This window comes from Gekko japonicus, unplaced genomic scaffold, assembly GCF_001447785.1.
Source record: "Gekko japonicus isolate JY-2015 unplaced genomic scaffold, Gekko_japonicus_V1.1 scaffold63, whole genome shotgun sequence".
Lineage (NCBI taxonomy): Eukaryota > Metazoa > Chordata > Lepidosauria > Squamata > Gekkonidae > Gekko > Gekko japonicus.
Genome location: NW_015168654.1, coordinates 1,747,845 through 1,775,459, shown reverse-complemented (window position 1 = coordinate 1,775,459; position 27,615 = coordinate 1,747,845). Strand labels below are relative to the sequence as shown.

Genomic DNA, 27,615 nt, shown 5'->3' with positions numbered 1-27,615 from the left:
TGAACCACGACATCTGTCCCGAGTAGGCAGCTGCTGTTTACCCACTTCTTCCTTGTAGGTGCCCTAAGAGGAAGGATGCTGATGGCATTGCCCCTGGTTAACATCTCTCGATCTCCTGTACTTTGGTAAACTCTCTGTGTTTTGCCCTGACAATAAAGTGTCTTTGAACTTCATGTGTTTTTATCGCAGAAGGGGGAAACCAGTGGCCCTACAACATCTTGGAGGGAGCCACCCAGAACACAAGGGCAGCCTGGATTGTGTTTGATGCCAGGCCCTGTCCACAAGAAATCTAGGCTATCCTTAAGCAGAAGAGAACCAGCAGTGCTCAGGATTTCAAGATTTGCCATGCTGGATCAGATCAACAGAGCATGCCGCTTGGCACTATTTCTATTCATTGTAACCACCCCTTAATCCCACCTCCAGTGGCAACATATGGCCCACCATGAGTCACCACCATTTGTAGATCTTATGGATGTAGCCTTGGGGTTAATAGCCACCCATTCTCCGTGTGTTTGTGTGTGTTTAGTGCCATCAAGTTGCTTCCAACTTACAGCGAGCCTATGAATTAATGACCTCCAAAACATCCTATCATTAACAGCCTTGCTCAGTTCTTGCCAACTGAGGGCTGTGATTGGGTCAGTCCATCTCATGTTGGGTCCTCCTCTCTTCAACTTTTCCTAGCATTCCTTCAACTTTTCCTAGCATTATTGTCTTTTTCCAGTGACTTTTGACTTCTCATAATGTGACCAAAGTATGATAGCCGCAGTTCATTCATTTTAGCTTCTAGGGAGAGTGCAGGCTTGATTCGATCTGGAACCCACTGATTTGTCTTTTTGGTGGTCCGCAGTATCTGTACATGTTTATATAGTACTTCTTAAAAATACTTGCTTATTATAAGCCCAGAATTCCCATCCTCCCTCCCAGGGCCTGTGGAGGGGGGGAAAAGTGCCTAACTGGGCTCTTTTTGTAGCAGGTACTCATTTGCATATTAAGCGACACACTCCTAATGTAGCCAACCCTCCAAGAGCTTACAGTAGCTCCTGTAAGAAGAGCTCTGTAAGCTCTTGGAGGATTGGCTACATTAGGGGTGTGTAGCCTAATATGCAAAGGAGTTCCTGCTACAAAAAGAGCCCTACGTCCCCTTGGCTGCAACGTCTCCCTTCTTCCGCTGCTCATTCTGAAAGACGCAGAATGCCACAGCAGTTATCTGGATTCCTGCTCCGTACTCCCGTCCTGGGGTCTTCTCCAATTTATAGTCTGCGCTGCTCCTCCAGACCATTCAAGTGTCAGACGGGCTTGCTCTGCAAACCTTTCATGTGGGACTTGCACACAGAGCCAGCCATGATCTGCAAATCTGAACACTTTTATTGATCTTTACTCTAGAAATGGCAACACAAGAGAGTCCCCATTGGGGACAAGAGCGCCAGGGCCAGCCAGAGCAGACGGCACACTGCGTGCAGGGTGGCAAGTCAGGCTTGGCCTATCCCTCTCCCACCAGCTGTGAGTTGCACAGGGGTGGCACCAGCGTCCATGGTGCGCGTGCAGTGCAGCAGCGCAGAAGATTTTGGTCCTTGGCTCGGAGAAGGGTCCCAGACCCAGCAGACATGGCTTCCGGAATGCAGCTCACACGATCCCATCGTAGCCGTGCACCCCGCACTTCCGGCCAGCCACCTGGCACCCATAGGTGATGGCCTCCTGAAGTGGTCTCCCTGCCGCAGAAAGCAGAGTGTCAACTCTCTCCGCCATACGGAGGCACGGCCAGCAGCCACTCTGGATCTGCTAAGACTTGAAGGGTCAGTGGGCAGAGGGAGACGTCTCACGCCTCTGCCCTGTGCCCCTAGTGCTGCCGCCATTTGACAAGGCATGCGGAATTGGACAGGACTGATGTGTGGGAGGGGGGAGGAGGACTGATGTACTCACCCCTGCTGAGGGCAAGAATAACAGAAGCGTTGAACGTGTCCCCAGCCCCCAGCGTGTCCACGACATTGTCGGGGGGGAAGGCATCCGAGTGCAGCAGTTGCCCACCTGGTCCCATCGCATCAGCCCCATTCTCCGCCCAAGCACAGATCAAGGTGGCCCTGGGTGGAAAGCAGGGAGTTTGTGGGGTTAGGACCCAAGAGCCCCCTCTCAATGCACTCTCCACTTGCGAACAGTGCATCCTACACAATCAAAGTGACCCAAAGGGGCAGAGCGGGAGCCAGATGCCTTGCCGTTCAAAGTAGGATGGATGACCCCATAGCTGCCCCCCACCCCAATACGCATGTGGATGGGAGTCACAAAATGGTGTGCCCTGAGCTAGCTTGGTAAGGTGGAACTAAAGAAAATAAGTATTTCAATGGCAGCCTGTGCTGCAGAAGTGCTTTGCAGTGCGAATACACCTGCCCTCAATGCTCACCAGACACAGGTGAGAAACCACCAGTTCGAGCTGTAACCCACGAAGCAGATTTAGGTTGGGATCAAGAAATAGTTCCAGACCAGTTAGACAAATTGGGGGGGGGGATTGCCACAGGGCCAATGAGCTTCATTCTCTGGCATGCTCAATGAAGAGCACTAAGGAGAAGAGTAGGTTTTTACACCATGCTTTTCTTTACCTTAAGGAGTCTCAGAACGGCCTATCAGAACGGCCTACAATCACATTCCCTTCCTCTCCCCACAGCAGACACCTAGTGAGGCAGGTGGGGCTGAGAGAGTTCTGAGAGAACTGTGACTGGCCCAGGGTCACCCAGCAGGCTTCAGGAGGAGCAGATGTCATTTCGGGGGGGAACGCGGGGGAATGCAGTTCCCCCGGGTGAGGTGCAGGGGGGCGGGGCACATGACGAAGCCCCGCCCCCTGCTTCCGGCCACCCCGCTTCCAGCCCTCATTCAGCCAGGAGGAGGCAGAAGAGGGAGGGTAAGTTGCTTCCTCCCCGCCTCTCCCCACCCCTGCCTGCCTGGGGCCAGGGAGGGCCTTGGCGGGGCTTTCTCCCGCTGGCCTTGCAGGTCCACCGCCGGGCCCCTGATGTCAGGGGGTGTGGCATATGCTAATGAGTTATGCTAATGAGTTCCCCTAGCTCTTTTTCTACGAAATGACCCCTGAGGAGGAGGAATGGGGAATCAAATCCGGTTCTCCAGACTGGAGTCTGCCGCTCTTAACCACTACACCACACTGGCTCTCTTAAGGGCACCTGTCAAGTACAGTTTTTCAGGGGCTTTCTCCTGCTGCTGATAGGGGCCCCGTGCTGTTTCTCTGCACTTTGACTCCATCCCACCCAGTGTTCCATTTCATACACTCCCCTCTCCCTCAAGCACTGGCTAAGGGACTCTATGGAACAATTCCAGCTTAACCACCCCACCTGACTTTGTGGCCTCCACCTACCCTGGCTTCACACGCCTGTATAGCCCCTTCACAGCTTCAGAGGCAGAACAGAAACCAAGATCTTTAGCCACGTCCTTGCTGACAAACACCTGGAGGGAGAGAACAGCGGCAAAATCACCATTGCTTCAAGCCACTTTGCCTAGCCCAGCTCAGCTGACTGTCTGCCAGAGGCTTGGGGTGCAGGGGCTTCCTAAGCAGGCATGAAGGGAATGTTGGACACATAGCAAGCTGCTTTTTACTGCGTTGCACTATTGCTCCACCAAGGTCAGTACTGCCTACTCTGACTGGTGGGGGCTCTCCTCAGCTAGAGCTCTTCCACATCACCTGATCCTTTTTAACTGGAGATGCTGGGGACTGAACCTGGGACCTTCTGCCTGCTCTGCCACTGAGCCACAACCCCTCCTGTGGCTCTTCTCAACTATATTATTGCTAGAATTAGCTCAACGGTATCTGAACACGCTGGCTGCCAAACTTGTAGCTGAATAAACTGGTGCGCCAGTCAACAGCAGAAGGCCAAATGGGCCACTGAACTGCTTTTTGACTTTCCCAAGTATCTACAGCATTACGGATTCTTCCAAGGGGAATTTTCTGTTGTGCTACAATTGCAGGTCTCTATAGCTGTTGCTGATCAAAAACATTGCAAAGGATGTGGGACTCAACAGTTGGCCTTGCAGTACAACCACTCATGGGGCAGCAGCTGTCTGGCGTGGCCTAATCCAGGTTGGGATGCCAGTCTTTGGCTTGCTCTTCACTAGCCACATCCTCCCCAAGTTCAGCCAAGGTACCCCCCCCCCTTAGATTCTCAACAGCTCCCACCTTTGGGGGTTCCCTACCACATCTCCATAGCCAAAGAGCTGGTATAATTCTTGCCGTGGCTTCTCCACCTCCACGGATGTGCCCACTCGCTGAGATTCAGGGCAGGTTTCGTTATACTCTTCTACCCGTCGCATCATCTTCACCTGTTCAGAGGCATTTCTGTTGAAGAGAGTTGCTCTTAGTGGGGTAGGCCGCTCAGATTCTCTGCTCAGACACCTCTGCCCAACCCACTTCTCTGAACAGCTGTTGAGAATTGCAGGGATGGGTCCCACTCCTTCCCATTTATCTAGCAGTGGCTGCAAGCACCCTGCCCACAGGAAACACTTGGCATTTTCATAACACTTAACATAGAATCACAGAGTTGCGGCCATACGGGCCATCTAGTCCAACCTCTTGCTCAATGCAGGATCAGCCTAGAGCATCCCTGACAAGTGTTTGTCCAGCCGCTCCTTAAAGACTGCCAGGGAGGGGGAGCTCACCGCCTCCCTAGGCAGCTGATTCCACTGTTGCACAACTCTTTCTGTAAAAAGGTTTATCCTAAGATCCAGCCGGTACCTTCCCGCCCTTAATTTAAACCCATTATTGGGAGTCCTCTCCTCTGGTGCCAACAGGAACAGCTCCCTGCCCTCCTCTAAGGGACAGCCCTTCAAATGCTTAAAGAGAGCAATCATCTCCCCCTTCAACCTCCTGTTCTCCAGACTGAACATTCCCAAGTCCCTCTGCCTTTCCTCATAGGGCTTGGTCTCCAGGCCCCCAATCAGGATAATATAACAGTCCTGTAATGCAGGATAGTTTTATCATCCACCCCCCCCCCCCAATTCTTCTCAGGTGTCCCATGCAAGGCAAGGGAGTGTTAAGCTTTTCTCTAGTCTTGGGGCTTTGGAAATGCCCAACCTGACCACCCTGGGAAACCAGCCCTGCGACCAAGTTGGAGGCAGCAGCTGCTTATATGAAGCTGCCTTATAGTGTCTGACCATTGACCTGTCAGGCCTAGGACTGTGCCCTCTCACTGGCAGTGGCATAGGCAGGAGTCTTTCCAAGGGACCAAAACCAAACCACCTACATGTAAAGGAAGGACCACGTATTCCCATACAAACCTACCCAACTGCTGAAGTTATCTTCCAAGGCCCAGCTTTGGGACATCCCCCCCCCCCCCCCCAATAGGCAACCTGAGAGAGGGCCCTTTTGGTCATAGCACCAAAACTATAGCAATAGCACTTGTGAGTTTTTGATGTGTTTTGATAATTGTTGTTTAATTTACTTTGTAAGCCGCCTTGAGTCCCACAAGATAGAAAAGTCGCTAACAAATGTTTAAATAAACAAAACCAATAAAAACACTCTCTCAGGATAGAGCAGGATTGGCAACCATGTCAGTCTCTTTGTAGCAGTAGAAAAGAGCAAGAGTCCAGTAGCACCTTAAAGACTAACTAAATGTAGTGAGCAGTGACTCACAAAAGGTCTCTCCCGGGGGATATTTATCTCTCCTCCTCTGTCAACTGTTTTCCATCAGTGGTTGAAGACATTTTGTGCTTCATCTGATGTTCCCTCAACGTCCCCTCCTTTCTGCTGTGTGCTTTAATTACTGCTTTCTATATTTTAATGTACATTTTAGTTTTGGTTTTAATTGCTTTGTTTATCAATTGTTTTATGGTACGTGTTTATAACGGTTTCACAGTTAGCCACCTGGGGGCAGAAAGGCAGCATACACATTTGGGTTGGAAAGAAGGAACGAAAGAAAGAAAGCTCTCTTGCTGAGCCACAGCTGTTCCTTGGCATGCCTACGGCCACCTTGGTTGAGCTGAGATTTTAACCGGCCCAGGCACAAGAGCAGAAGGCGAGATATGGAACACCAACCACAGGGAGGGGTAGGGATGGGGAACAGCAATGGGGACGGGAGGCAAAGAGGCAAGAGGACTGGCAAAGCAGCTGGGGAGGCAAAGGAGGATAGCCACAGATCGAAGCATGGCTTGGTGGCCTAAGCAGCAAGAGGCACTTCACTACTGCAAAGGAGCACCCACCGGTGAGATTTATCAAGTGACGGTTCTCTCAAAGGGCTTTGCCATCCCATATGCCACAGGCAGACAGAGACAGGAAAGGTCACCATCCCAGGCTGCAGTCTTACTGGGGAGCAAGCCCCATTCGATTCAGTGAACATACTTATGACTTACTATTAGGGTTGCCAATCTCCAGGTGATGATTGGAGATCTCCGGCTACTACAACTGACCTCCAGCTGACAGGCCAGTTCACCTGGAGAAAACGTCTGCTTTGGAAGGTGGACTCTATGGCATTATAGCCCACTGAAGTTCCCCCCCCCAGGGCTATTTTTGGGCAGGAACGCACAGGAACGGCGTTCTGGCTGGCTTCAGAGTTGGCCACGCCCACTACAGCCAAAACCACTGCATGCGTGGCTACAGAGGGAAGGCCTGGAGAGTAACCCCCCCCCTTGGCGACTCCGAGGTGGGGGCCCCGGTGGGGGGCCTGGAAGGATTGGGGAGGTATTTAAATGTCTCCCCCAGACTGTCCAAGGCCCGGCTTGCCTGGGCAAGCCAAGGGAAGGCATGGGGTGTGGCCTAATATGCTAATATGTTGCATCAGAGGTGTGGCCTAATATGCTAATGAGTTTCTGCTGGTTTTTTTCTACAAAAAAAGCCCTGCCCCCCCCCTCTCCAAACCCCGCCTTCCTCAGGCTCTGCCCAGTTATTTCCCAACCCAGAGCTGGTAACCCTACTCACTGCGCTTAGGGCTTGTAGTCTCACTCACCTCCCAGTGAATCCACTTGTACTGAGAGAGGTTAACCTGTTCAAAATCAGCATCTGTCACATCTGGCAGGTTGCTGCAGAGAGGGGTGGAAGAGATGCAGAGGGGACAAAATCTGTGAGACAGCAGAGGACGCAGGCTATTGCGGGGCCTCCCCCTCCTCAGATTATTTAAATCGACAGCCTGCCTTCAAAGAGCAGGAGCGCAGGCAACTGTGATTAAAATGCATACCTGTTGAAAAAATAATTGACAGAGAACAACCCTAAAACCTCCGCTTAAACTGTTTGACTCTGCCTTCCCTGTCTGGAAGCCAACTGAACTCTTTTGTGTTTCCATGGCACCCATCCAGTGCTTCTGGGCCGCTCACAGCCAAGGCATTAAGAAGCCAGCCATCCTTATTGTTTGCTCTCAGAAGCCGGCAAACAGAGGCAGATTCCTGAATATGGAGGTTCTATTTATGTGTTGCACGTGGGGCTGAGTCGGAAAACACTGCAGCAGCCTCCCTTCCCAGCAGTATGCAGAGAGCAAGTCTAAATGTTGGCTATAATCTACGAAGCCCTGAAGAGTTTGCTCCTGACAGTCTTGAAAATGTCCTGACAATGTGCCCAAGATGCCTGGCCTCTTAAATCCATGCCTGAAAATCTGAACAGAACACCGGAGGGCTCTTGGACCCAGGCCTAGCACTGGGTTAGACTACTGCAATGCGCTCTACATGGGGCTGCCTTAAGAAGTGTTCGGACACTTCAACTGGTGCAGAATGCTGCTGCGAGGATGTTGACTGGAGTGGGTCATAGGAACCCTATCACTTAGGGTTGCCAGCTCTGGGTTGGAAAATACCTGGAGACTTTGGGAGTGAATCTGGGAGAGGGTGGGGTTTGGGGAGGGACCTCAGCATGGCACAATGCCACAGAGTCCACCCTTCAAAGCAGCCATTTTCTCCAGGGGAGCTGCTCTCTGTTAGCTGGAGATCAGTTGTAAAAGCAGGGGATCTCCAGGCCCCACCTGGAGGCTGGCAACCCTAATTATCACCCCAATCTTGGCCCATCTATACTGGCTTCCCAGCTGTTTCTGGGTGCAATTCAAGGTGCTGGTGTTGCCCTTTAAAGCCCTATATGGTTTGGGATCACCATACCTGAAGGGCCACCTCTATGGCCATCTTCAGGGGCCCTGCTTTGGGTGCCCTCACCTCCTGAAACTAGGCAGGTGGCAACCCATGAGAAGGCCTTCTCAGTCGTAGCATCAAAACGCTGGAACTCTCTCTCCAATGAAATTCGTCTGTCCCTCTTTGTTGCCATCCTCCACCTGCAGGTGAAAACTTTTTCATTTGATTTGGTGTTCCCTCAGAGATCCCATCTTCCTGCCCAACATTTTAATTGTTGGTTTTATGTCTTTGTGTTTTAGCTCTGGTTTTAATTATGTGTGTGTGGGGGGGGGGTTGAGTTGGTTTTAATGGTTTTACAACATGATTTTATTATGTACGTTTTAGTTTGTTAGCCCCCCTGCTAGCCCTTGTGAGGGCAGAAAGAAAGGATATACATTTTGTAAAATAAAAATTAAACATAAAATACATGGGGAGAAGTGTTCTAGGGAGCTGCCGCAGAAATTTGTTTCCCTCGGAGATGGTCAAAGTCTGAGCCTGAGCATCTTCCAGAAATGCTGTAAGACCTTTGCATTTGGACTGGCTTTCTGGCAGAGGGTGCAGTGCTGGGTAGGTCAGCAGGGCAATTCTTTATGTTTCTTACATTATGGAAGAGTAGACTGTAGTTTATAGAAGTATGAATGACTGGAAGGGGCCTCAACCCCTCTCCCCAAATAAAAACAAGGACTAAATTCTCTCACTCTCTACTCTGCAATTTCCAAAGAGGAGAGTAGCCAGGCATGAAAGGAAGCTGGTATGGGCCAGCACATAGTACCTGTAAGAAATTAGTTAGTGGACACCACCCACCTTGTGCTTTGAGCCCCTTGAGAGGGACAGTAGTACTGGTAAGAAATTTAAATCACTTTGATGCTGGAGGGTAGCCCACCTTATTAGACATCCCAGCATGCAATGTATCAGACCAGACACCCCCAAATGGGCAGTTAACCAGCCTTAAGCAATACCAAAAGGCATCACCACCTGCTTGACCTTGCCTTTTCTAGGCTGTTGCGGAAATTGCTTGGCCTTTGGCCGTTTTGGAGGTATCTGCAAGGAAACCTCTGACCTTAAGCCTGCTGCATTCACTGGTGTCCAAGAGAGGCTCCATTTCCCATAAGAGATAGGTTGAGGTTTACGTTGATCAGGCAAGCCCGTCCAAAACCCAGACATATAGGACCTAATTAGAGTCACTAGGTTCCCCTGGCTACTGGCCACTGGCCACTGGGTAAGTGTTGCCAGATCCAGGCTGGGAAACTCCTGGAGATCTGGGGACGGAGCCTGGGGAGGACAGGGAACCTCAGTGGGGCCCACTGCCATAGAGTCCACCCTCCGATGCATCCATTTTCTCCAGGGAAGCTGATCTCTGTAGTCTGGAGATGAGCTGTAATTCCAGGGGATCCCTAAGACCCACGTGGAGGCTGGCATCCCTAGGCCTAACTGTGGTTATTCCATTCCAATGGAAAAGAAATTTCACCCACCCACCCACACTTCTAGAACGATCGTCTTTTTAATTCATGGGCCCCTACTCCTGAGAACAGTACCACGCCCCAGTGAGGTGTCAAGGGCTGTAATCTGGGGTGCTTGGTAGGCCAAGGGTTAACTGGCTCTCAGCCCCCATGATGGGGAACTGGACTCTACCCCATTTCAATTATTAACCCTCAAAACCTGCCCCTGGGACAAAGGCCACCCGGAAGACATTCCCAGGCCTGTGCCGGCCCAGAGGAATCATTAACCAAGTCTTGCCGCTCCACTGGCAGCAGGAGGGGAGTTTTGTGCCCATCCCCTATAAAGATTAAGAAACCCCCTCGGGAGGAGTTCACTTGAGCACAACCCCATATTTAAATGGTAAGGCTGAACATTTGCTAGCAGTGCTGCCTAAGGGACAGGAGTGAAAAGGGGACCATGGAAAGCCCTTGGAAGTGTATCAAAATAGGGGGACACTGTCTCAGCACATGGAAGGGAAGACCCCCTCCCAAGTCACAGAAAGCATTTCCCCACTGCACAATGGTGGCCTTCCCTTCTGTCTTGGATCACTGGGCCCAGGTGAGCCTCTTTGCAAGCCCACAGCCTCTCACCTTCCACTGTCCAGATTCCAGGTGTGCCCCCCTGCTCTGGTCAAGAAGCCGTCCCACCTGCAACTCTCAATCCATGAGTCAGAAAGAGGGGGGGGGGGGGGATATAACAAGGAGAGAAACAGTGGTGTGCAATTACCAAGAAGGACGATCAGGAATTAGCATTGGCAAAGATGATTGGCTGCATTGTGTAGGATTAGTAGGTGAATCTACCAAGAATTAAGTGAGTCAGATCTTTCTTGACCGTGCACAGATGGTATTTCCCCTCCCACTGGGTGGCGCCATGCTGAGAACCTGCTTGGGTCAGGTGGTGGGGACTCTTTCGACCTGCTCAGGCAAGCCCCTACACAAATCCTGATTGGGAGCATCGTCTTTGAGCCCTAGCACCATAAGCTAGAGGTTACAGAACCCCGCAACTTTTGTCTTGTACCTTCTAACACAGCCATGGCTATGGATGAGAGGATGAAGAACAGGATCTGCCCTTGCAAGTCTTGGCATCTGAATCACTTGACTTACAGAGTGGCATCCCTCCACCTGAGCCTCGGTTCTCCCAAGTTGTAAAATGCGAGCATCAACCAGCATGTTGGGTTGCCAACTGTCTTTTAAAAGCTGCATAGTAAGAAGAAATTCAGCAGATTTTCTGCATGCCAAGCTTTGCCTGCTGAACTTGTTGTCAAAAGCGGAAACTTTAAAACGTCACAATGACCAACAAGATAGCAATCAAAAAGCACTTTGTACATCAAGTGTACTCGATGGATAATTAATATTAGTCATTACTGATAAGAGATGAAGAGAGAGAGAGAATAAAGCTACACCCTACAGAGCTCTGTTCTTCACACTGTTTGCCATATTTCGCATAAAGGCAGGACAAGTTAGAAAAGTAGGAATCCAGAGGAGCTCCTACCAGGTCAGGGCAAAAGTCCAGAAACTCCATGTTTCTTCTCCTTGTGAGATTCTACTTCTTTTCCAGAGAACCTAGGGATCCAGTTCCCAGCTTCCAAGCAGCATTTGCACAACCAGAAGCAACTGATATTGATGAGGCTGTGCCTTCCATAGTTATGCTGAAGCATCTAGCACAGTGGCTAAGAGAATGAACTGTGATCTAGGAGGATCCTGGTTTAAATATCCCCTCTGCCACACACTCACTTCCCTTAGGCAAGTTGTATGTTTTCAGCTCCTCTGCAATGCGCGATGACAACACAGCCCTACCTTACAGGGGTGTTGTAAGTACTGATTAAAACAAGATGTATGAAGAGCTTTGGCCTTCTGAAAATGAGATACATATGCTTGTTCTTTGGGAGATGCAACTTTGTAATTCAAGGTTAAGAAAAGCTGTTCCTCCCAAAATTCTCTCTTTCAACGACTATTTGAAGGGCAGGAGTCCAGTCTTCCTTTGCAGCTGGTCCCAGAGTGCAACAGATGTGCAGAAATAAGGCTCAGAAGTTCTGGCAGGGCTTCTGACCCATGCTTCACTTACTATATTTTGGTTTGTAGCTCAATTAATAAAAGCACAAGAGTGCTGCCGGGGGGGGGGGGGGGGGGTGCACAGCACTGTGACGGGATGGACAGGCCTATTCAGGAGTTTGAACTTCATCTCTCCACTGGCTTCAGTTTCCCTACACAAGGAATACAAGAAGCCCAAGCCCCCCTGCATTAGTTTGCTCCTGGGGCTGTAGTTGGAACTGCTGTGTGAGGGATGGGTTCTGACCACCTCTCTCCTTTGGAAGACCCGCAGACCAGTGACTGAGGACGTGCTTTGCATGCACAAGGTCCCCGGTTCAATCCCTCATATCTCCAGTTACAAGGCCTCTTGGGAAATACTCTAGAGAATGGTTGCCAGGCAAATCAGACAATGCTGGGCCCAATGGCAGTTTTGCTTTTGTTTAAGGGGAGGGCCAGAGCTCAGTGAGAAAGTACATGTCTGGCATGCACAAGGTCCCTGGCATCTCCACCTAAAGAAGCCCAGATAGCTGGTGCTGAGAGAAGTCTTTTTTTTCTACCAGAGAAAGTCTGTTGATCAAATAATCTGATTTCATATTGGCAACTTCTTATATCCAGCTATGCGGCAATTCTACACAAGAGCCAAAAAACCAGCAGAACACAATTTTGGCCCCAAAGTTACCATTCCCAAGAGCCTCTGCTTTTGGAGTTTTGATCCTTCTGCAAAGGCAATATTGGTAGAATCGGAGAAGGCAATAGGATTGCTGAATAAGATTTTCTCAATGGACAGCCTATTTTCCTTCTGCTCCCTCAAGATCAGCAGAATTTTTTAAAAATCCAAAACACTAAAGAAACAGATTCAGCTATGCAGTTGAATGTGCAGTGCAGTGCAATGCAAATATGCCTGAAGTGCAGGTCACATCACCTTGCGCTTCCTGATGCTAAATACTGAGAATTCAGGCAGACGTGAGCTCTGCTCTGCATCAGAGAATCTCTCCATAAGGATGGGAGGAACAGGCTGATATACTTGGGAGTGCACATCTCCTCCCTTGTGGGAAATGGAATGAAAGCATGAAACTGGTGAAATCACTGTTAATACCATCATAGCCCTAGTGTCCCATGTGAGGAAGTGGCTGGTTGAAAGAGGAAAGGAGCTTGCTAGAGCAGGCCTGGTCCCTAAGGCAAGTGGCAGGGTGCCCTCTGGCGCCACCCATTGGCAGGGGGAGTTAGAAGCAGCAGCCAGGCTGGGCCTTACGTGTCAAAGAGAGTGACTGTCCGAGAGCCATTGGAGCTGTTGACGATGCAGCAGGCACACGGCGTCTCCCCCTGGCTCTGCCAGACCACATGGGCCACATTCACGTTGCGGTTCTGGAAATCGGACAGGATGAATCTTGGGGCCAGGGAAGGGGGAGAGAAAGAGGAGGGTTAGAGCCGAAAACAAGGAACACTCTGCCTACGCACCTAGCGGCGTGCAGGATGGTGCGGGTGCCTGTCGTCGTGTTGCTGATCACCACCGAGATGGGCAACGCACATGCCGGGTGCTCGGCCACATGGGCAAGGTCCACCTTGTAGCGCTTGAAATCATCACGGACAAAGCTGGATGTGCAGAGAACAGGAGTGTCTTGGAGAGGGCTCTCTGTAGGGATGGAACAGAAGCCAGAAGCCCTGGTTCCCAAACAGAACAGCCACTCCTGGCATCCAACAGGAACTAGCCCCCACAAGCGTGCTTGGAACTACAGAGCTACAGCAAACATTCAAGGGAGACCGTGGTCCTCGTGGCAAGGGGGCTTAAATCCATCCAGTGAACCCAAGCCTCTCTCCTCCAGTCTAGTCCATTTTCCTTACCATAGAGGGCAACAGAGTGTCATACTCTTCACTCCACCCCTTCCCCAAACAAAACAGATGCAAACAGATAGGACCTCTTCTACCCTAAGCAGGGAATGAAACAAGTAGGCAGCTTTGAAGGGGATGAATGAGGATCTGTATGTTGCCCTTCCTTTGACAGTTGCTTTTCTTCTTTTCTTTTTTGACAGTTTGAGCTGCTTTAAAGGAGTCCATTTCTTGCATGCTGAAAAATTGTGAATTTAATACCTTGGTATTTCTTACTGTTTAAGTGGCACAAAATCTCACTCCCAAATAACTGTAGTTAGTTACTAAAAAATGAAAGGAGCCCTGGGCTCTACCTGCTTGAATGCTCTCACCTAGAAGGCAGACCCATTCCTTAATCTAGACTTTGTGGAGTGAATCTGAGCATGTTTGAAAGGCAGGCTAGAGATTAAGGAAATAAATCAACAAACTGTATCTACCTAGTGATGACTAAAGGCATTCTGCCCATGTTCGGAGGCACAGGCTTCATCATGTCCCATGTTCCAGGGTTCATTCCCACTCTTCTAAAAAGACCATGGCTCAGATAAACTGTGCACATGTGCAGAGATGCTCTCGTATCTATTTTTGCTTGCTCCGTTTTTACATCTTCTAAGGCCAACCCCTGCCATTTAAAATGGGCTCCTGAATGCACTGACAAAACCAAAGGAAGATCTGGAAACCATGCAAGGCATCTGCGACTGGTGAGACCCAGCAGGACTTGTCATTTCCCACTAGGCCAGCAACACACCAGAGCTCTTCCTCTCTCTTAAGCAGCAAATGGTAGGCACGGCCAGAACTAGAGAGAAGGGCTGACCCTTGGTGTCTGAAGCTCATGTTATCCTTGGCATGTTTGCTAACTGACCCAGCTGCAGACCGAGGCATGCTTCCGTTCCAGGGTCATGAACATCCCCACAAAGAAGAAACAAGGGTTCTGGCAGGACAGCAGAGGGGGGGAAAGGTGCTAAGAACGAGGAAGGTTCAATTTATTATTAACTTGTTTATTAAAACATTTACATCCCACCTTTCCTCTTGGTTCAAGATGGCTTTTAAGGGAAGAGATGACCCCAGAAGGAAATTCATTCCATGACCACTACCCTAAATATTCCTTTGGAGGCTGTCCTGAGAGGTCCATTCCACAGGGTACTAGAAAAGAGTCAGAAACCTATACGTGCTTCACAGCAGGGGAGACCGATGGGGGCTTTTTCCCCCTTGGTCCACTCCATGACAGTGCAGTTACTTACTACCCCAAATTAGTTTGCTGCCCGCTACCCAAATGGCAGCAACTTTGCCAGCCCAAGCCAGTCAGTCTTCCTGTTGAAGAAAGAAAAAGAGGAGAAGAGGAGATTGGATTTATACTCCACCCTTCACTGGCTGGCTGGCTGGCTGGCTGGCTGGCTGGCTGGCTGGCTGGCTGGCTGGGAATGCGTGCAATGATAGTCTTCATGAGGCTGGAAAAGGCTTTTTTCGGGGAAAGGGTTACCATGCCAGCCTTCCGGCCGCACAGGCAAGCTGCGCGCACTCCCGCCCGTTCTTCAGACTAGCTGCCTTGCCTTACCTTCTTGCCTTCATTTAATATGATGCTTTAGAGTTCTAATGTTGAATTTTGTATTGGTTTTTCTGTTGTGACCCACCCTGATCCCGTTCGCGGGGAGGGTGGGATAGAAGTCCAATAAATAAATAAATAATACATTTTCTGGTCTCATCTACAGCGGACGTTTGGGGGGGGGGGTTGGAGGGGGGGGGAGTGAAGGGGCTAGGTCGCTAGGAAGAGGAGGCAATCAGCGCAAGGATTAAGGATTAAAAGGCCAGGCTCAGTCCCCATTCCAGTTTCAGACACTCAGGCGTTTTAAGAGCGCTGGTAGAGAGCTTCCAGAAAGCTTTTGATAAAGTTCCTCATCAAAGGCTCCTAAGTAAGCTCAATAGTCAAGTCCTTTTGTGGATCAAAAACTGGCTAATTAATAGGAAACAGAGAGTATAAATGGGCAATTTTCTCAGTGGAGGGTGGTAAGCAGTGGGGTACATCAGGGATCAGTACTCAGTCGATGCTTTTTAACTTGTTTATTAATAATTTGGAGTTGGGAGGAAGCAGTGAAGTGGCTAAATTTGCGGAAGACACAAAGTTGTTCAGGGTGGTGACAACCAGGGAGGATTGTGAGGCACTTCAAAGGGATCTGTTGAGGATGGGCGAGTGGGCGTCAATGTGGCAAATGGGGTTCAATGCGACCAAGTGCAAAGTGATGCACATTGGAACAAAAAATCGTAAATATAAATACACGTTGATGGGGTCCGAACTGGCAGAAACTTGGAGTCCTAGTAGATAACTCAATGAAAATGTCAAGACAGTGTGTGACTGCAATAAAAAAGGCTACTATGCTGGGGATTATTAGGAAGGGAATCAAAAACAAATCAACCAGTATCATAATACCCCTGTATAAATCGATGGTGCGTCCTCGTTTGGAGTACTGTGTACAGTTATGGTCACCACACCTCAAAAAGGATATTATAGCATTGGAAAAAGTGCAGAAAAGGGCAACTAGAATGATAAAAGGGTTGGAACACTTTCCCTATGAAGAAAGGGGAAAGCGCTTGGGGCTCTTTAGCTTTGAGAAACAACAGCTGAAGGGTGACAGGACTGAGGTTTATAAGATTATGCATGGAATACAGCAGGTCGAGAAATAAGTACTTTTCTCCCTTTCTCACAATTTGGTGAGTTTGGTGCCAGTTTGGTGTATTGGTTAAGTGCGCAGACTCTAATCTGGGAGAACCGGGTTTGATCCCCCACTCCTCCACTTGCACCTGGCTGGATGACCTTGGGCAAGCCGTAGTTCTGATAAGAGCTGTACTTGAAAAAGAACAGTTTCTATCAGAGCTCTCTCAGCCCCACCTACCTCACAGGGTGTCTGTTGTGGGGAGGGGAAGGGAAAGGAGTTTGTAAGCCACTCTGAGACACCTTTGGGTAGTGAAGGGCGGGGTATAAATCCAATCTCCTCCTCTCCTCCTCCTCCTCCTCCACAATACAAGAACTTGTGGGCACTCCATGAAATTGCTGAGCGGTCGGGTTAGAACAGATAAAAGGAAGTACTTCTTCACCCAAAGAGTGATTAACACATGGAATTCACTGCCACAGGAGGTGGTGGCAGCTACAAGCATGGACAGTTTCAAGAGGGAATTGGATAAACATATGGAGCAGAGGTCCATCAGTGGCTATTAGCCACAAGGTATAGATAGGAAATCACAGGCTGGGGCAAGTGATGCTCTGTATTCTTGGTGCTTGGGGGGGCAACAGTGGAAGGGCTTCTAATGTCCTGGCCCCACTGCTGGACCTCCTGATGGCACCTGGTATTTCTGGCCACTGTGTGACAGAGTGTTGGACTGGATGGGCCATCGGCCTGATCCAACATTGGCTTCGCTTATGTTCGTATGTTCAGAGGCTTTCTCTTACCACTTTAATATATATATATTTTAATTCATTCATATCCTGCCTTTTCTCACTAAACAGGACCCAAAGCAGGTTACATCATTCTCCTCTCCTCCATTGTAACCTCACAACAACCCTGTGTGGTAGGTTATGCTGAGAGAGTGTGACTGCTTCATGGCACAAGTGGGGTTTCAAACCTGGGCTTCCCAGATCCTGCTCTGACACTCTTAACCATTGTGACACACTGACTGAGAAGAAGGAGGATGAGGATGAGGATTGATGTTCTTTCTGCCTTGCGGCCTTGTTTTTTGGAGCCAGCCTTTAATCAGGCTGTTGACATCTTTATTCCGGCTTGTGGTGCTTTGAAAAAAATAAACCGCTGAGGTCTAAGGCAGAGACTGCTCCTTTCTCCAGGTGATTCTCTCAAAGGTTGCAATCACACGCACAATTAGCCGCGTAATGCCGAGTGGATTTAAAGGGTGGTATCAGACACGGACATCTGGGAAGCACCCCGCACCCTTCAGCAACCCATTTTGCTCTGCCGCAGAAGTGGAGTAAAAAGACACCAGGGAAAGTCCGGTAGCAAACGGGTTGCTATGGGCCACGGACGGACTTTCCCATGTCCGATTGCTCCAGCACGCTCTCATGGTGTCGGGACGGTCTGATCAGGCCATCCTGACTCCGTGCCATTGTTTTTTTCCCCCCTTCTCAGTATGTGCAACACTCCATAGGGAGCCCTCAGTGCTGAGATGCAATTCATCGATTCCCCGTTTAAGCGAATCGGAAACAAATGGCAAAAAAACAAAACAACAACCCCTGACTCACCCGCAGTTGCGTCTGATCACGCAGTGGTGGGCTGCCCCCGCAGCTTCAAAGGACTGTGTGGTCGTGCAACTGCGGGTCAAATTCCCCCCCAGTTTATCTCACCCGTGTGACCGCCACCAGATATTTTTTTAAAAACAGAAAATATCAGGGGATTGAACCTGGGACTCCCTACAATCTTTAGCTGCAAGTTCTTCCCATCTCCTAACATCTTCAGTTTGCATAAATGGTCACCATATCGTGATATGTTAGAAAAACAAGGAGAATATAAATTTCAAATCTAGAGGAAATTTATTAACAGAAGGTTATACCTGTCATTGGTTTTTGTATTTATAAATCTTGGAAAGGTTTGAAAAAGACAAAAGGTATTTTGAATTTGAACAATTCAAGTCTGAATTTGAAAAAGAATTATGTACAAACAAAAAATATCTTATTACTAAAATGTATAAATTATTAAATGTATAAACACAGGCTGTGACAAATAAAATGCAAGTCTGTGATCAGTCAGGCAAAAAGGGAATATGAGGAGCATATAGCAAAAAACATAGGCACCAAGATTGGTCAGCGCTTAGGGCACAGGTGAACCTTAATCCGCCCCGGTAGGGGGGGAATTCCTGGAGATTTAAAGCAAGGTAGGCCATGGTAGAAAAAAGAGTCCGGGAGCACCTTAAAGAAGACCAATGGGATTTGTGGCAGGGGAGGAGCTTCCGTGAGTCGCGGCTCACTTCTTCAGAACTGGTGTCTCACGAAAGCGCATCCCCTGCTAGGAATGCCAGCCTCCAGGTGGGACCTGGGGATCCCCCGGAACTACGGCTCATCTCCGGACTACAGAGATCAGTTCCCCCTGGAGAACACGGGTGCTTTGGAGGGTGGACTCCAGTGCTCCCTCTAAGCTGTGGAGTCTTGTGAGCAGAAATGCTGCTTTGTGAGCTACTGGCATTAAAAGTGGTGAGTGATCCGAATTGGTTGCTGCATACATTCGTTTGCTCTGGAGCCACCCTTCCCGAGCGAAGGCAAAAATGGGTGAGCCGGCTAAAAGACTGTAAGCTAGCTCACACTGATTCAGCTCAGAGGGAACACTGGTGGTCTCTGTGGCATTGTACCCCACTGGTCTCTTATGTTCTTATGTTCTTATTGTTGAAATTTGAGACTGAGAGGAAGAACAAGTAAAAGAATACATGATAAAATGGGCTTTAAAATATAAAGTTGTGGGGCTCCCAACATGGAGCTGGCAACCCTACCTGCTGCCTCAAATTGTGTAAGGTGCTCCTGGACTCTCTGTCTGTTCTGCAACTGGAGGTTTAGGGCAGAGGCTGGGGAGGTCGTGGTTCAGGCAGGGGAGAAACCACCCTCCCGAGCAGCCGTTTTCTCCAGGGGGGGCTGATCTCCTTTTTTAGAAACACATAGCAAGTCAGAAGAAGGATTATGCTCTCTGTTACAATACAATTACCCTTTCATTCACCTCAATTAGGCCTTTCTAAAAACATCTTGACCAATTATTTCTAGATCCTTCAAAGTAAAGGATCCCACCATAGATCTCTAATGTTGGCAGTGGTGCTTCCTGTTATTCCAATTAAAATTTCTTTCACTGGCATCACACCAGTTCAGTTCATTGCAGGCCCCACCTGGAGGTTGGCAACCATGGAAATTCAACCGGCAGACACTTCTTCCCCACCCCCACCATTCCCGGAGTGTGGGGTGTGTGTGGGGAGGCAGCCCAATAAGGATGTTTTGGCAACAGGATTGTACAAAACTTTTTTAAAAGAGGCTGAAAAAGGCATATATATATATATATATATTGCTTATAGACTCCAGTAGTTCAATATCGATATGTTAAAGCATTCTAAAATTAAGGATAGAGAAGCCTAGTTGATTTTTCCTCATTTAAAATTACTCAAAACTTCATAAGCTGTAATTAACTCCTTTGAAGCCAAAAGTCCCACTATAAATCTTTGACAGGTCTAGCTGGGATGGTTCATGGCAGTCTAATTAAAAAGGTGGGGTAAGAACAGCTGCTCATTAAAATATTCTTTGTATGACAATTAAATTTGATTTAAAACATCTGTTTTCTACAATTCTACTTAGTGGTTAACACTTTGTCAGCTTACTTCTAGAGAAAAAAACAACACCCCAAAGTCCTTTCTCAGAGGCCCTCTGGAAACCCAATAATAATCAATAGATTATTTGAACCTTTGGGTTTTCTCTACAATGATTTGATGATTTATGGTTTTCAGGAATAAGAAATTTAGATAATAGAAAAAGAGAGCTCTTTATTGTATTCATAGAGTAAGAGAAAATTATGTAATTAAGCCTATATTTGTCATAGAGAAAATTGGAAGCCTTCCCCCCCCCTTTCTTATCTGTATGGTGTATATCTGTTATGTCGTTTGCTGTTTGGGGTTTTTTTTAATAATAAAAAAATGAAACTGCAAAAAAAAAGGGATGATATTGGAATAGCCTTTTTTGTCTCTTTGTGTCTGTACATGGTGTGGGGGAGGAGATAAAATTGGTAACATCAAACATAGAAAGTGAGGTGATTCTGCTGTCCTGGATCCTACTTTAGCCGAACAAATGCTCCCATAATTTCAGGTCAGAGCATTTGAAAAGCCTGTATTTACTGTGGGTTTACTGTGGATTCTGAGATGCATTTAGAGTATCCAGTACATGAGTGGTATAGTTAGAGTTCTGGTCTAAGATTGGAGAGACCAGAGCGCAAATCCCCACTTAGCCACAAAGCACACTACAAGGTTTTGGGCCAGTCACATAACTCAGGCTAAGTTGTGAGAAAAAGAGAGAGAGAGGAAGTATTTCCTTTCATACATGAATGAAATATTTACTCAAATTGTCTTAGTGAAGGAGTTTCTGACATCTTTCCTCTCACAGAGTCCTCTTTCTTTTATTGAGATTCAGACTATTATGAGTGGGAAAAATTATATTTTTAAAACCACATGATTAATTGTTGATGGCATGTGGGTTTTGGAAATATAAATAATTTTATATTTAAATAATATAGATTACTAAGGGTGGGCCTGGACCAGGTTCAGCCCCATGCCCCCCCCCAAGGGGGAAATTGAGAAGTCTATGACCCTGACTAGGAGGGCAAGGAGTTCCTCAGGATTGGAACTTTTACCAAGAGAACAGTATCAAGAGAGAAGCAGTGCCATCAATTGAACTGCTGAGGAATCTGCACTGCAGCCTCTCCTGTTTGTGCTGGTGGAGAATAGTACAAGAGCAGATGCTCTTTAGATACATATGACCCAGGTCATGTAGGCACCTTGACTGGGTCTGGAAGGTAACTGGTATCCAGTACAGATGAGCAAGAAAATATTATTTTTTCACTTTCTTTATAGCCTGCCTTTCTTGTGGAGAATAAAGTCAGATTACAAAAAGCAGTTCAGACAGCATAACTCATCCAATAAACAAGGAAATAGGACTAAGACTGTGTGCGTAAAGTGCCGTCAAGTTGCAGGCAATTTATGGTGACTCCAGCAAGGGGCTTTTAAGGCAAGTGAAGTTGTGGTCACACTCACCAGGAAAAATGGGGGGGGGGGGGGTGAGGCTATTTCCTCCAGAGGAATTTGACCCGCAGTTGCATGATCACACCTCCCTTTGAAGCTGTGGGCGCAGTCCGTCAGTGTGTGATCAGACATCGGGTTTTGTGTTGGGCCTCCCCCCCCCCCCCGAGGGATTAATGAATCACACCTCCACACTGAAGGCTCCCTATGGAGTTTGCGATGATGCGCATACTGAGAAGGAACAGCATGGAGTTGGGATGGCCTGATTAGATCATCCTGACTCCATGAGAGCGCGCTGGAGCGATCAGACACAGGAAAGTCCGTCCGTGGCCCATTGCAACCTGTTTACTACCAGAGTTTCCCCGGTGTCTTTTAACACCACTTCTGCGGCAAAGCAGAACGGGTTGCCAATGGCTGTGGGGCACTTCCCAGATGTTGTTGTCTGATTGCACCCTTTAAATCTGCCCAGCATTCACACCTACCGTGTTTCCCCGAAAATAAGACACTGTCTTATATTTATTTTTTCTCAAGAAGACACACTAGGGCTTATACCACAAATGCATAGAAATCCTGCTAGGGCTTATTTTTGGGGTAGGTCTTATTTTTGGGAAAACAGGGTATGTTGGGTCTAATTGTATGTATACTCGCAGCCTGAGATGCAAAGGTGATTTGCCATTGTCTTCCTCTGCAGAGCCTTCCTTGGTGGTCTCCCTTTCAAGTACTGACCCTGCTTAGCTTCCAAGATCTGACAAGACTGGGCTATATCATACCGCCTTCCTTCCAGAACTAGGATTACAGGACTGGAAAACAATACAAAAAGAAAAACCTGTCAAAGGCACGACATACCACAAAGTTTGTTAGAAAAGTAGAAGGCAATGCCGTAAAAGGAAGATGTTACATATAATAAACACTACAATAGACTCCAATTCCATTATAAAAGCACCCTCCTGAATTACAGTACACTTCTATTCCCTTTATTAAAATGCCCTCCTGAACATTTCTAGTTTGAACATTTTGCAGTCTGACTTCCTGAGGCTGGCTGTTCCACAAGGTGGGAGCCATAACAGAGAACACATGTACGGGCAGTTGTCAATCTATCCCATTATGCTTGGAAAGCTTTGCTCTATTTCGCTAAACAAAAAGCAGGACACAGAAGACAGTATCAATTACAGCTTTGGGGTTCCCTTTAACGGCAGCTCATTGCAGTAGTCCGGATGACATTACCAAAACATAAAAGGTGGATGACTTTTATCAGCCAGTTTATCAGTCAGTTTATCAGCCAAAGTTGATGAATGGCACTCCCGGCCACTGCAGATCAATCTGCAAAGCAGGATGCCAAGAAATCCTTAAAACTATTAATCTGATCCCTTGGGGGAGTGTGAACCCCATCTCGTGTAAACAAACTCACCTACCTGGCATCACAGGGATCCTTCAACCATCCTCAATTGATTCGATTTATTAAATATTCTCTAGGCTGAAGCTTATCTGCATTCAGCTGACAGTTATTCTTCCTTATCTAGTTCGGGTGCTGGCATACGCATTACAACTGCTCCTGGACCTAATGGAAAACAGAACTGTGCTGTCATCCGCCTATTGTTCATTTAAAATAATTTATATCCCACATAACTCCCGAGGCTTCTGGGGAATCTTACATAAATCAATAAAAAAACGATCCTCAATGAAAAACAACCCCTAAAAGTAATGAATAATCATTAATGAGACAGTCAGTAAAAAGAATCGAAAGCCAAAACAGTCGTAAGTAGGATTTATTGTGTTAGCCATAGGCCACAACAAAATTACAAAACATTCAAATAGAACAGTAAAACATTATGATAAAATACATAAAGAAGTAAAACCTAAAATCACATACATAAAATGAGAATCGGTTAAAATAGCCTACGTTTTATAAGAGTGGCCCCTATGATGCTGCCCTGGGTCTAATCTTTTTGGCCGCAAGGGCAAAAAGGGAGACTCTATAAAATATGAACTCATCAGTATCTGATAACAAAAACACAATCTTCTCATTTTCAGAATACGCTTTTATAGTAAATAAAATTCCTGTCAAGAATTTGTCTCTGGGTGCGTTGTATAACAGGCAGACTAAGATACAGACATTGAGGGAGGTTCTCAATGGCAAGTAAACCGCAAATACATATACTGTGTTCTGTTGGAATTTGAAAATATCGACCCTCCCACAATGCTGTGTACATTGTTTGAAAACACAAGGCAGTAAAAGACACCCTGAGGGCTATAGTTGGAAATATTATATAATATTATATTGGAAATATTATATAAATAGGAGCTGTACCAAGGCGCTGTTTTCGACTTTGTGAGCCATCTATCACAGCATCTGATTTGAAAATCCATTCCCTGAGTTGGGAATGGTCACCTGAGGCCCCGAGGAGGTCATCAGGTATGATGTATCTACTAAGGATATTGCTAAAAGAATCAGAATGCGTAGGGTCTTTTGTTAATAATGATCTAACAGATTGGTGGCTTAGAGAGTTAGATCTAGACGAATCGATCTTCTTCCAGTATTTTATAATTGCGAAGTGCACCCTTGCCTTAATAGAAGGGAGTCCTGTTTCCACTCGCATCAAGGCCGCAGGAAATCCCCTGGAGCCAAAACATAAAGCAGCTAAAAACATTCAAAACATCACCTGTGCAATAATCACTAATAATGTAATTAAACTAATAATGTGATTAAAAATTCATTCTAATGTATAATCAATCATCCTCAACCCAAAAGCCCTGCTGGAAAGTGCCATCAAGTTGCACCTGACTTGTGGTGACTCCACAGGGTGTCCAAGGCAGGAGATGAACAGAGGTGGTCTGCATAGCAACCCTGGACTTTGTTGGTGGCCTCCCATCCAAGTACTAACAACAGCCAACTCTATTTAGCTTTGGAAAACTGACAAGATCAAGCTTACCTGGGCCATCCAGGTCAGACCAAAGAAAAAGCCCTTTAAAAAGCTTTTGTCTGCCACCGAAACCAAGTCAAGCTAGGTGCCAGGTGAGCAACTGTGGGAAGAGAGTTCCAAAGGCAAGGCGCCACAGCAAAAAAGGCCCTGCCTTTTTTTTTGCGGGGGGCACCCACCTCCCTGCATTCCATATTGCCTGGTGATCTCTCCAAGTATCAGCATCGAGGCTGAACCTTGTGGCACTGTACAGGATAGCTCCACTGAGATTAAGCAATAGTAATTCAATGTAAACTTCTGCAACTGGCTAGACACAAAGGGATAAAGCCACTGCAAAGCAATACCTTCAATCCAGAAGTAACTGATGGGCAATCAAATCAAAAACCCTGAGAGGTTTGGAAGAATCAAGAGCAATATGCTCACCCATCTGTCTCTGGATGAGGACAGTCTGCCAGAGTAGCTTCAGTCCTACAGCCAGACCTAAACCTTGAGAGATAATCAGTTTCCTCCAAGACCACCTGGGATGTTCCATTACTGCCCACTTGGACTTTACCCCAGAATGGAAGATTAGAGATGGGCCTGTAATTATTCAAAGCTCTCAGATAAGCAGATTTTTTAAAAACAATTGGCTGGATAGCTTGCTTCAGAACTAAGGTCATGACTCCTCAGTGATAGGAGTACTGATCAGTGCCACCCGTAACAGGCCTCATTGATCAAGCAAGCCATGAACACTTCTCAGTATCCTCAGGAGATACCAAGTGAAACTGATCCAACTGACCAAGCAGCAACCTTGGCCAGGTATTATAGCAGCATCTGACTCTTGTTGGCTTAAAGGACAAAGTGCAAACTGGTCACAAAGAGTTACTAAAGGGCCATCTATTTTACTAGGTGGGCTAGGCTGTTTCAAGCCCTTTGCTGTATGAGGCATTGTTGCCAGAAAGCCCTGACTCATGAGCACAATGGTGACAGGGAAGAAGGGCTTGACTGCCAGGGAGCTCTGAACTACATCTGGATTTGGCTCCACCTTTCCAACATTTATTTTGTTTATTTAGTTAGATATTTATACCCCAATTTGCACCCCAGTGCAGACGAAACAATTTATAAAATCATTCTCCCCTTATTTTTCTCACTACAACAATCTTGCGAAGTAGTGTCATGGGAAAGGGTGGGTCTGAGTGGGGTTTTTATGAGGAGTCCCTGTCGTCTGGAGATCCATTGTTATATCCTGAGGCTTGGAGGGTGACTGGGACCCGGAGGACTGCGAGAAAATTGGCAGCCAGGCCTGAGACCTGTGCGTGTGTGAAAGACCATCCTGAGGCCTTCAGTATAGCTGCCAACCTCCTGGTAGGACCTGGAGACCTCCCAGAATTACAACTGATCTCCAGACTATGGAGATCAGTTCCACTGGAGAAAATGGCTGCTCTGGAGGGGTGGAATCTATGGCGTTATACCCTGCTGAGGTCTCTCCCCTTCCCAAACCCCATCCACCTCAGGTTCCACCCCCAAATATTCAGGAATTTCCCAACCTGGAGCTGGCAACCCTAGCTAACATGCCAGCCCGGCCCACACCACAGCTCCAAGCCCATTGTCATGACAGAAGTTAGGCTGAGAGAGAGACTCGAGGCAGCAGGTGAACAATGATAACAGCTTTATTTGAACACGAAGTCAGAAGAACCAGAACGAGACACAAGTGGTTACCAGCGGACACAAGTGGTTACCAGGCACAGTAACCCATGTCCTCGGGTCCCACCATTACACGGTAAAAGTGAATGATGGTAGAGTAATGAAGCGCCATGTCGATCAGTTGCGCAAGCGGTGGGCTGACTCAGTTCCTGATTCCTTTCCCCAGGTGGCCGATGTGCCTGACTCAGACAGTCAGGTAGAGTCTCCAGACTCCGAACGGGCTGAGGGCTTCCAAGCACTGGAACCCTCAGGCATAGTCGAGGGCGAGCAGAGCCACGACTATGGTAATCGGACACTCAGTCCCATAAGGAATCAAACCAAGCTCACTCACAGGGAGCCCGAAGCCCTTCCTCCTACCCCACCAACAGTAAATATCAGACAACCCCAACGGGTCAAGCAGCGTCCTGCTTACTTGAAAGATTATGACTGTTCAAGGGTTGTCTTGTCTTAGGGGGGAGGATTGTTGTGTATGAAATAGAATGTAATGAATGTATTGAACTTGAGTCTGACAAGGTATTGTAACCCCAGTCTGGTCCAACTCAAGCACAGGACCTCCGACCTATCCGAACAAAGGAAGTTCTGGAGGGAAGCAAAGTGATTGGTCTTTATGTACTGTATTTGATTGGATCTTATCTGACATGTGGGCGTGGCTTGCCAAGCCCGGACTGTTTAAAAAGGAGCCTGTTGCTCCATTGTTTGTCTCGTTCTGGTTCTTCTGACTTCGTGTTCAAATAAAGCCGTTATTACTGTTCACCTGCTGCCTCGAGTCTCATATGTAACACACTCTCTCTCAGCCTAACTTCTTTGCTTCCCTCCAGAACTTCCTTTGTTCTGATAGGTCGGTTTACAATACCTTGTCAGACTCAAGCTCAATACATTCATTACATTCTATTTCATACACAGAAGAATGACTGACCCAAGGTCACTGATGAACTTTCATGGAAGAGCAAGGATTTGAACTTGGGTCCCCAGGTAGAATTGCCAACTGCAGGTTGGGAAATTAATGGAGATTTGGGGGTGGAACTTAGGGAAGACAGGGTTTGGGCAGGGCCGGCCCGAGGCGAGGCTGCGCCCTAGGTGAGGCTGCAGGCTGCAGGTGCCAACCTCCTGGTGGGGCCTGAAGACCACCCCATTGGGAACCCAGCGGGAGGCCCTGGATGGGGCGGCGGGCCCTGGATGGGGGCGCCAAAGTTCGCCTCCCCCCCCGCCAGCTCCAGCGGCCTTGGCTTCCCCGGCAGGTGGCAGCAAGCGCAACCCGGCATGGGCTCCCCTCTTCATGCGCCCGCTCTGCCAGCGCCTTTCCCCGCTGGCCATGGGTCTCTGGAGAGGGTCCAGGCAGGCGGGAAGGATGTGGAGGGATGTGGAGGGGAGCCTCGGGGATCGGCGCTGGCTTTTGGCGGGGGGGGGCGAACTTCGGCGCCCCCATCCAGGGCCTCCCGCTCTAGGCGAGTGCCTAGTTGGCCTAGCGGGAGAGCTGACCCTGGGTTTGGGGAAGGGAGGAACCTCTGTGGCATATAATGCGATAGAGTCCAACCACCAGAGCAGACATTTTCTCTCTGTAGTTTGGAGATCAGAATTGTAATCTGGAGACTGGCAACTCTGTGCCCAGGTCCGAGTCCAGCAATCCAACCACTACACCACACTGTCTCTCATTTGTGCTCCAGACATCTTCCTTTCACCTCAATTGAATTCACTGGACTAAAGGGGATATAGGCTTTGCTGCCTATCAGAAGGCACCAGAAACAATAGTGCACATGGCCTGATATATGTGCCACAGTTCAGGTAGGTCAGGAACAGGAAAGCTGGCTGAGTCAATC

General features: G+C 48.0%; 1 protein-coding gene across 1 annotated transcript; it reads right to left on the bottom strand.

The window, feature by feature from the left end:
- Nucleotides 1–1,433: 1,433 nt before the first annotated feature.
- KHK (ketohexokinase) lies at nucleotides 1,434–25,910 on the bottom strand. Its single transcript, XM_015415123.1, has 7 exons — nucleotides 25,834–25,910; nucleotides 13,038–13,172; nucleotides 6,929–7,005; nucleotides 4,189–4,346; nucleotides 3,356–3,444; nucleotides 1,921–2,078; nucleotides 1,434–1,709 (listed from the first exon to the last, which is right to left on the bottom strand). The coding sequence occupies exons 1-7, from the start codon at nucleotides 25,908–25,910 to the stop codon at nucleotides 1,624–1,626; spliced, it is 780 nt and encodes a 259-aa protein (XP_015270609.1). The 3' UTR covers nucleotides 1,434–1,623.
- Between the last annotated feature and the right edge of the window lie 1,705 nt (nucleotides 25,911–27,615).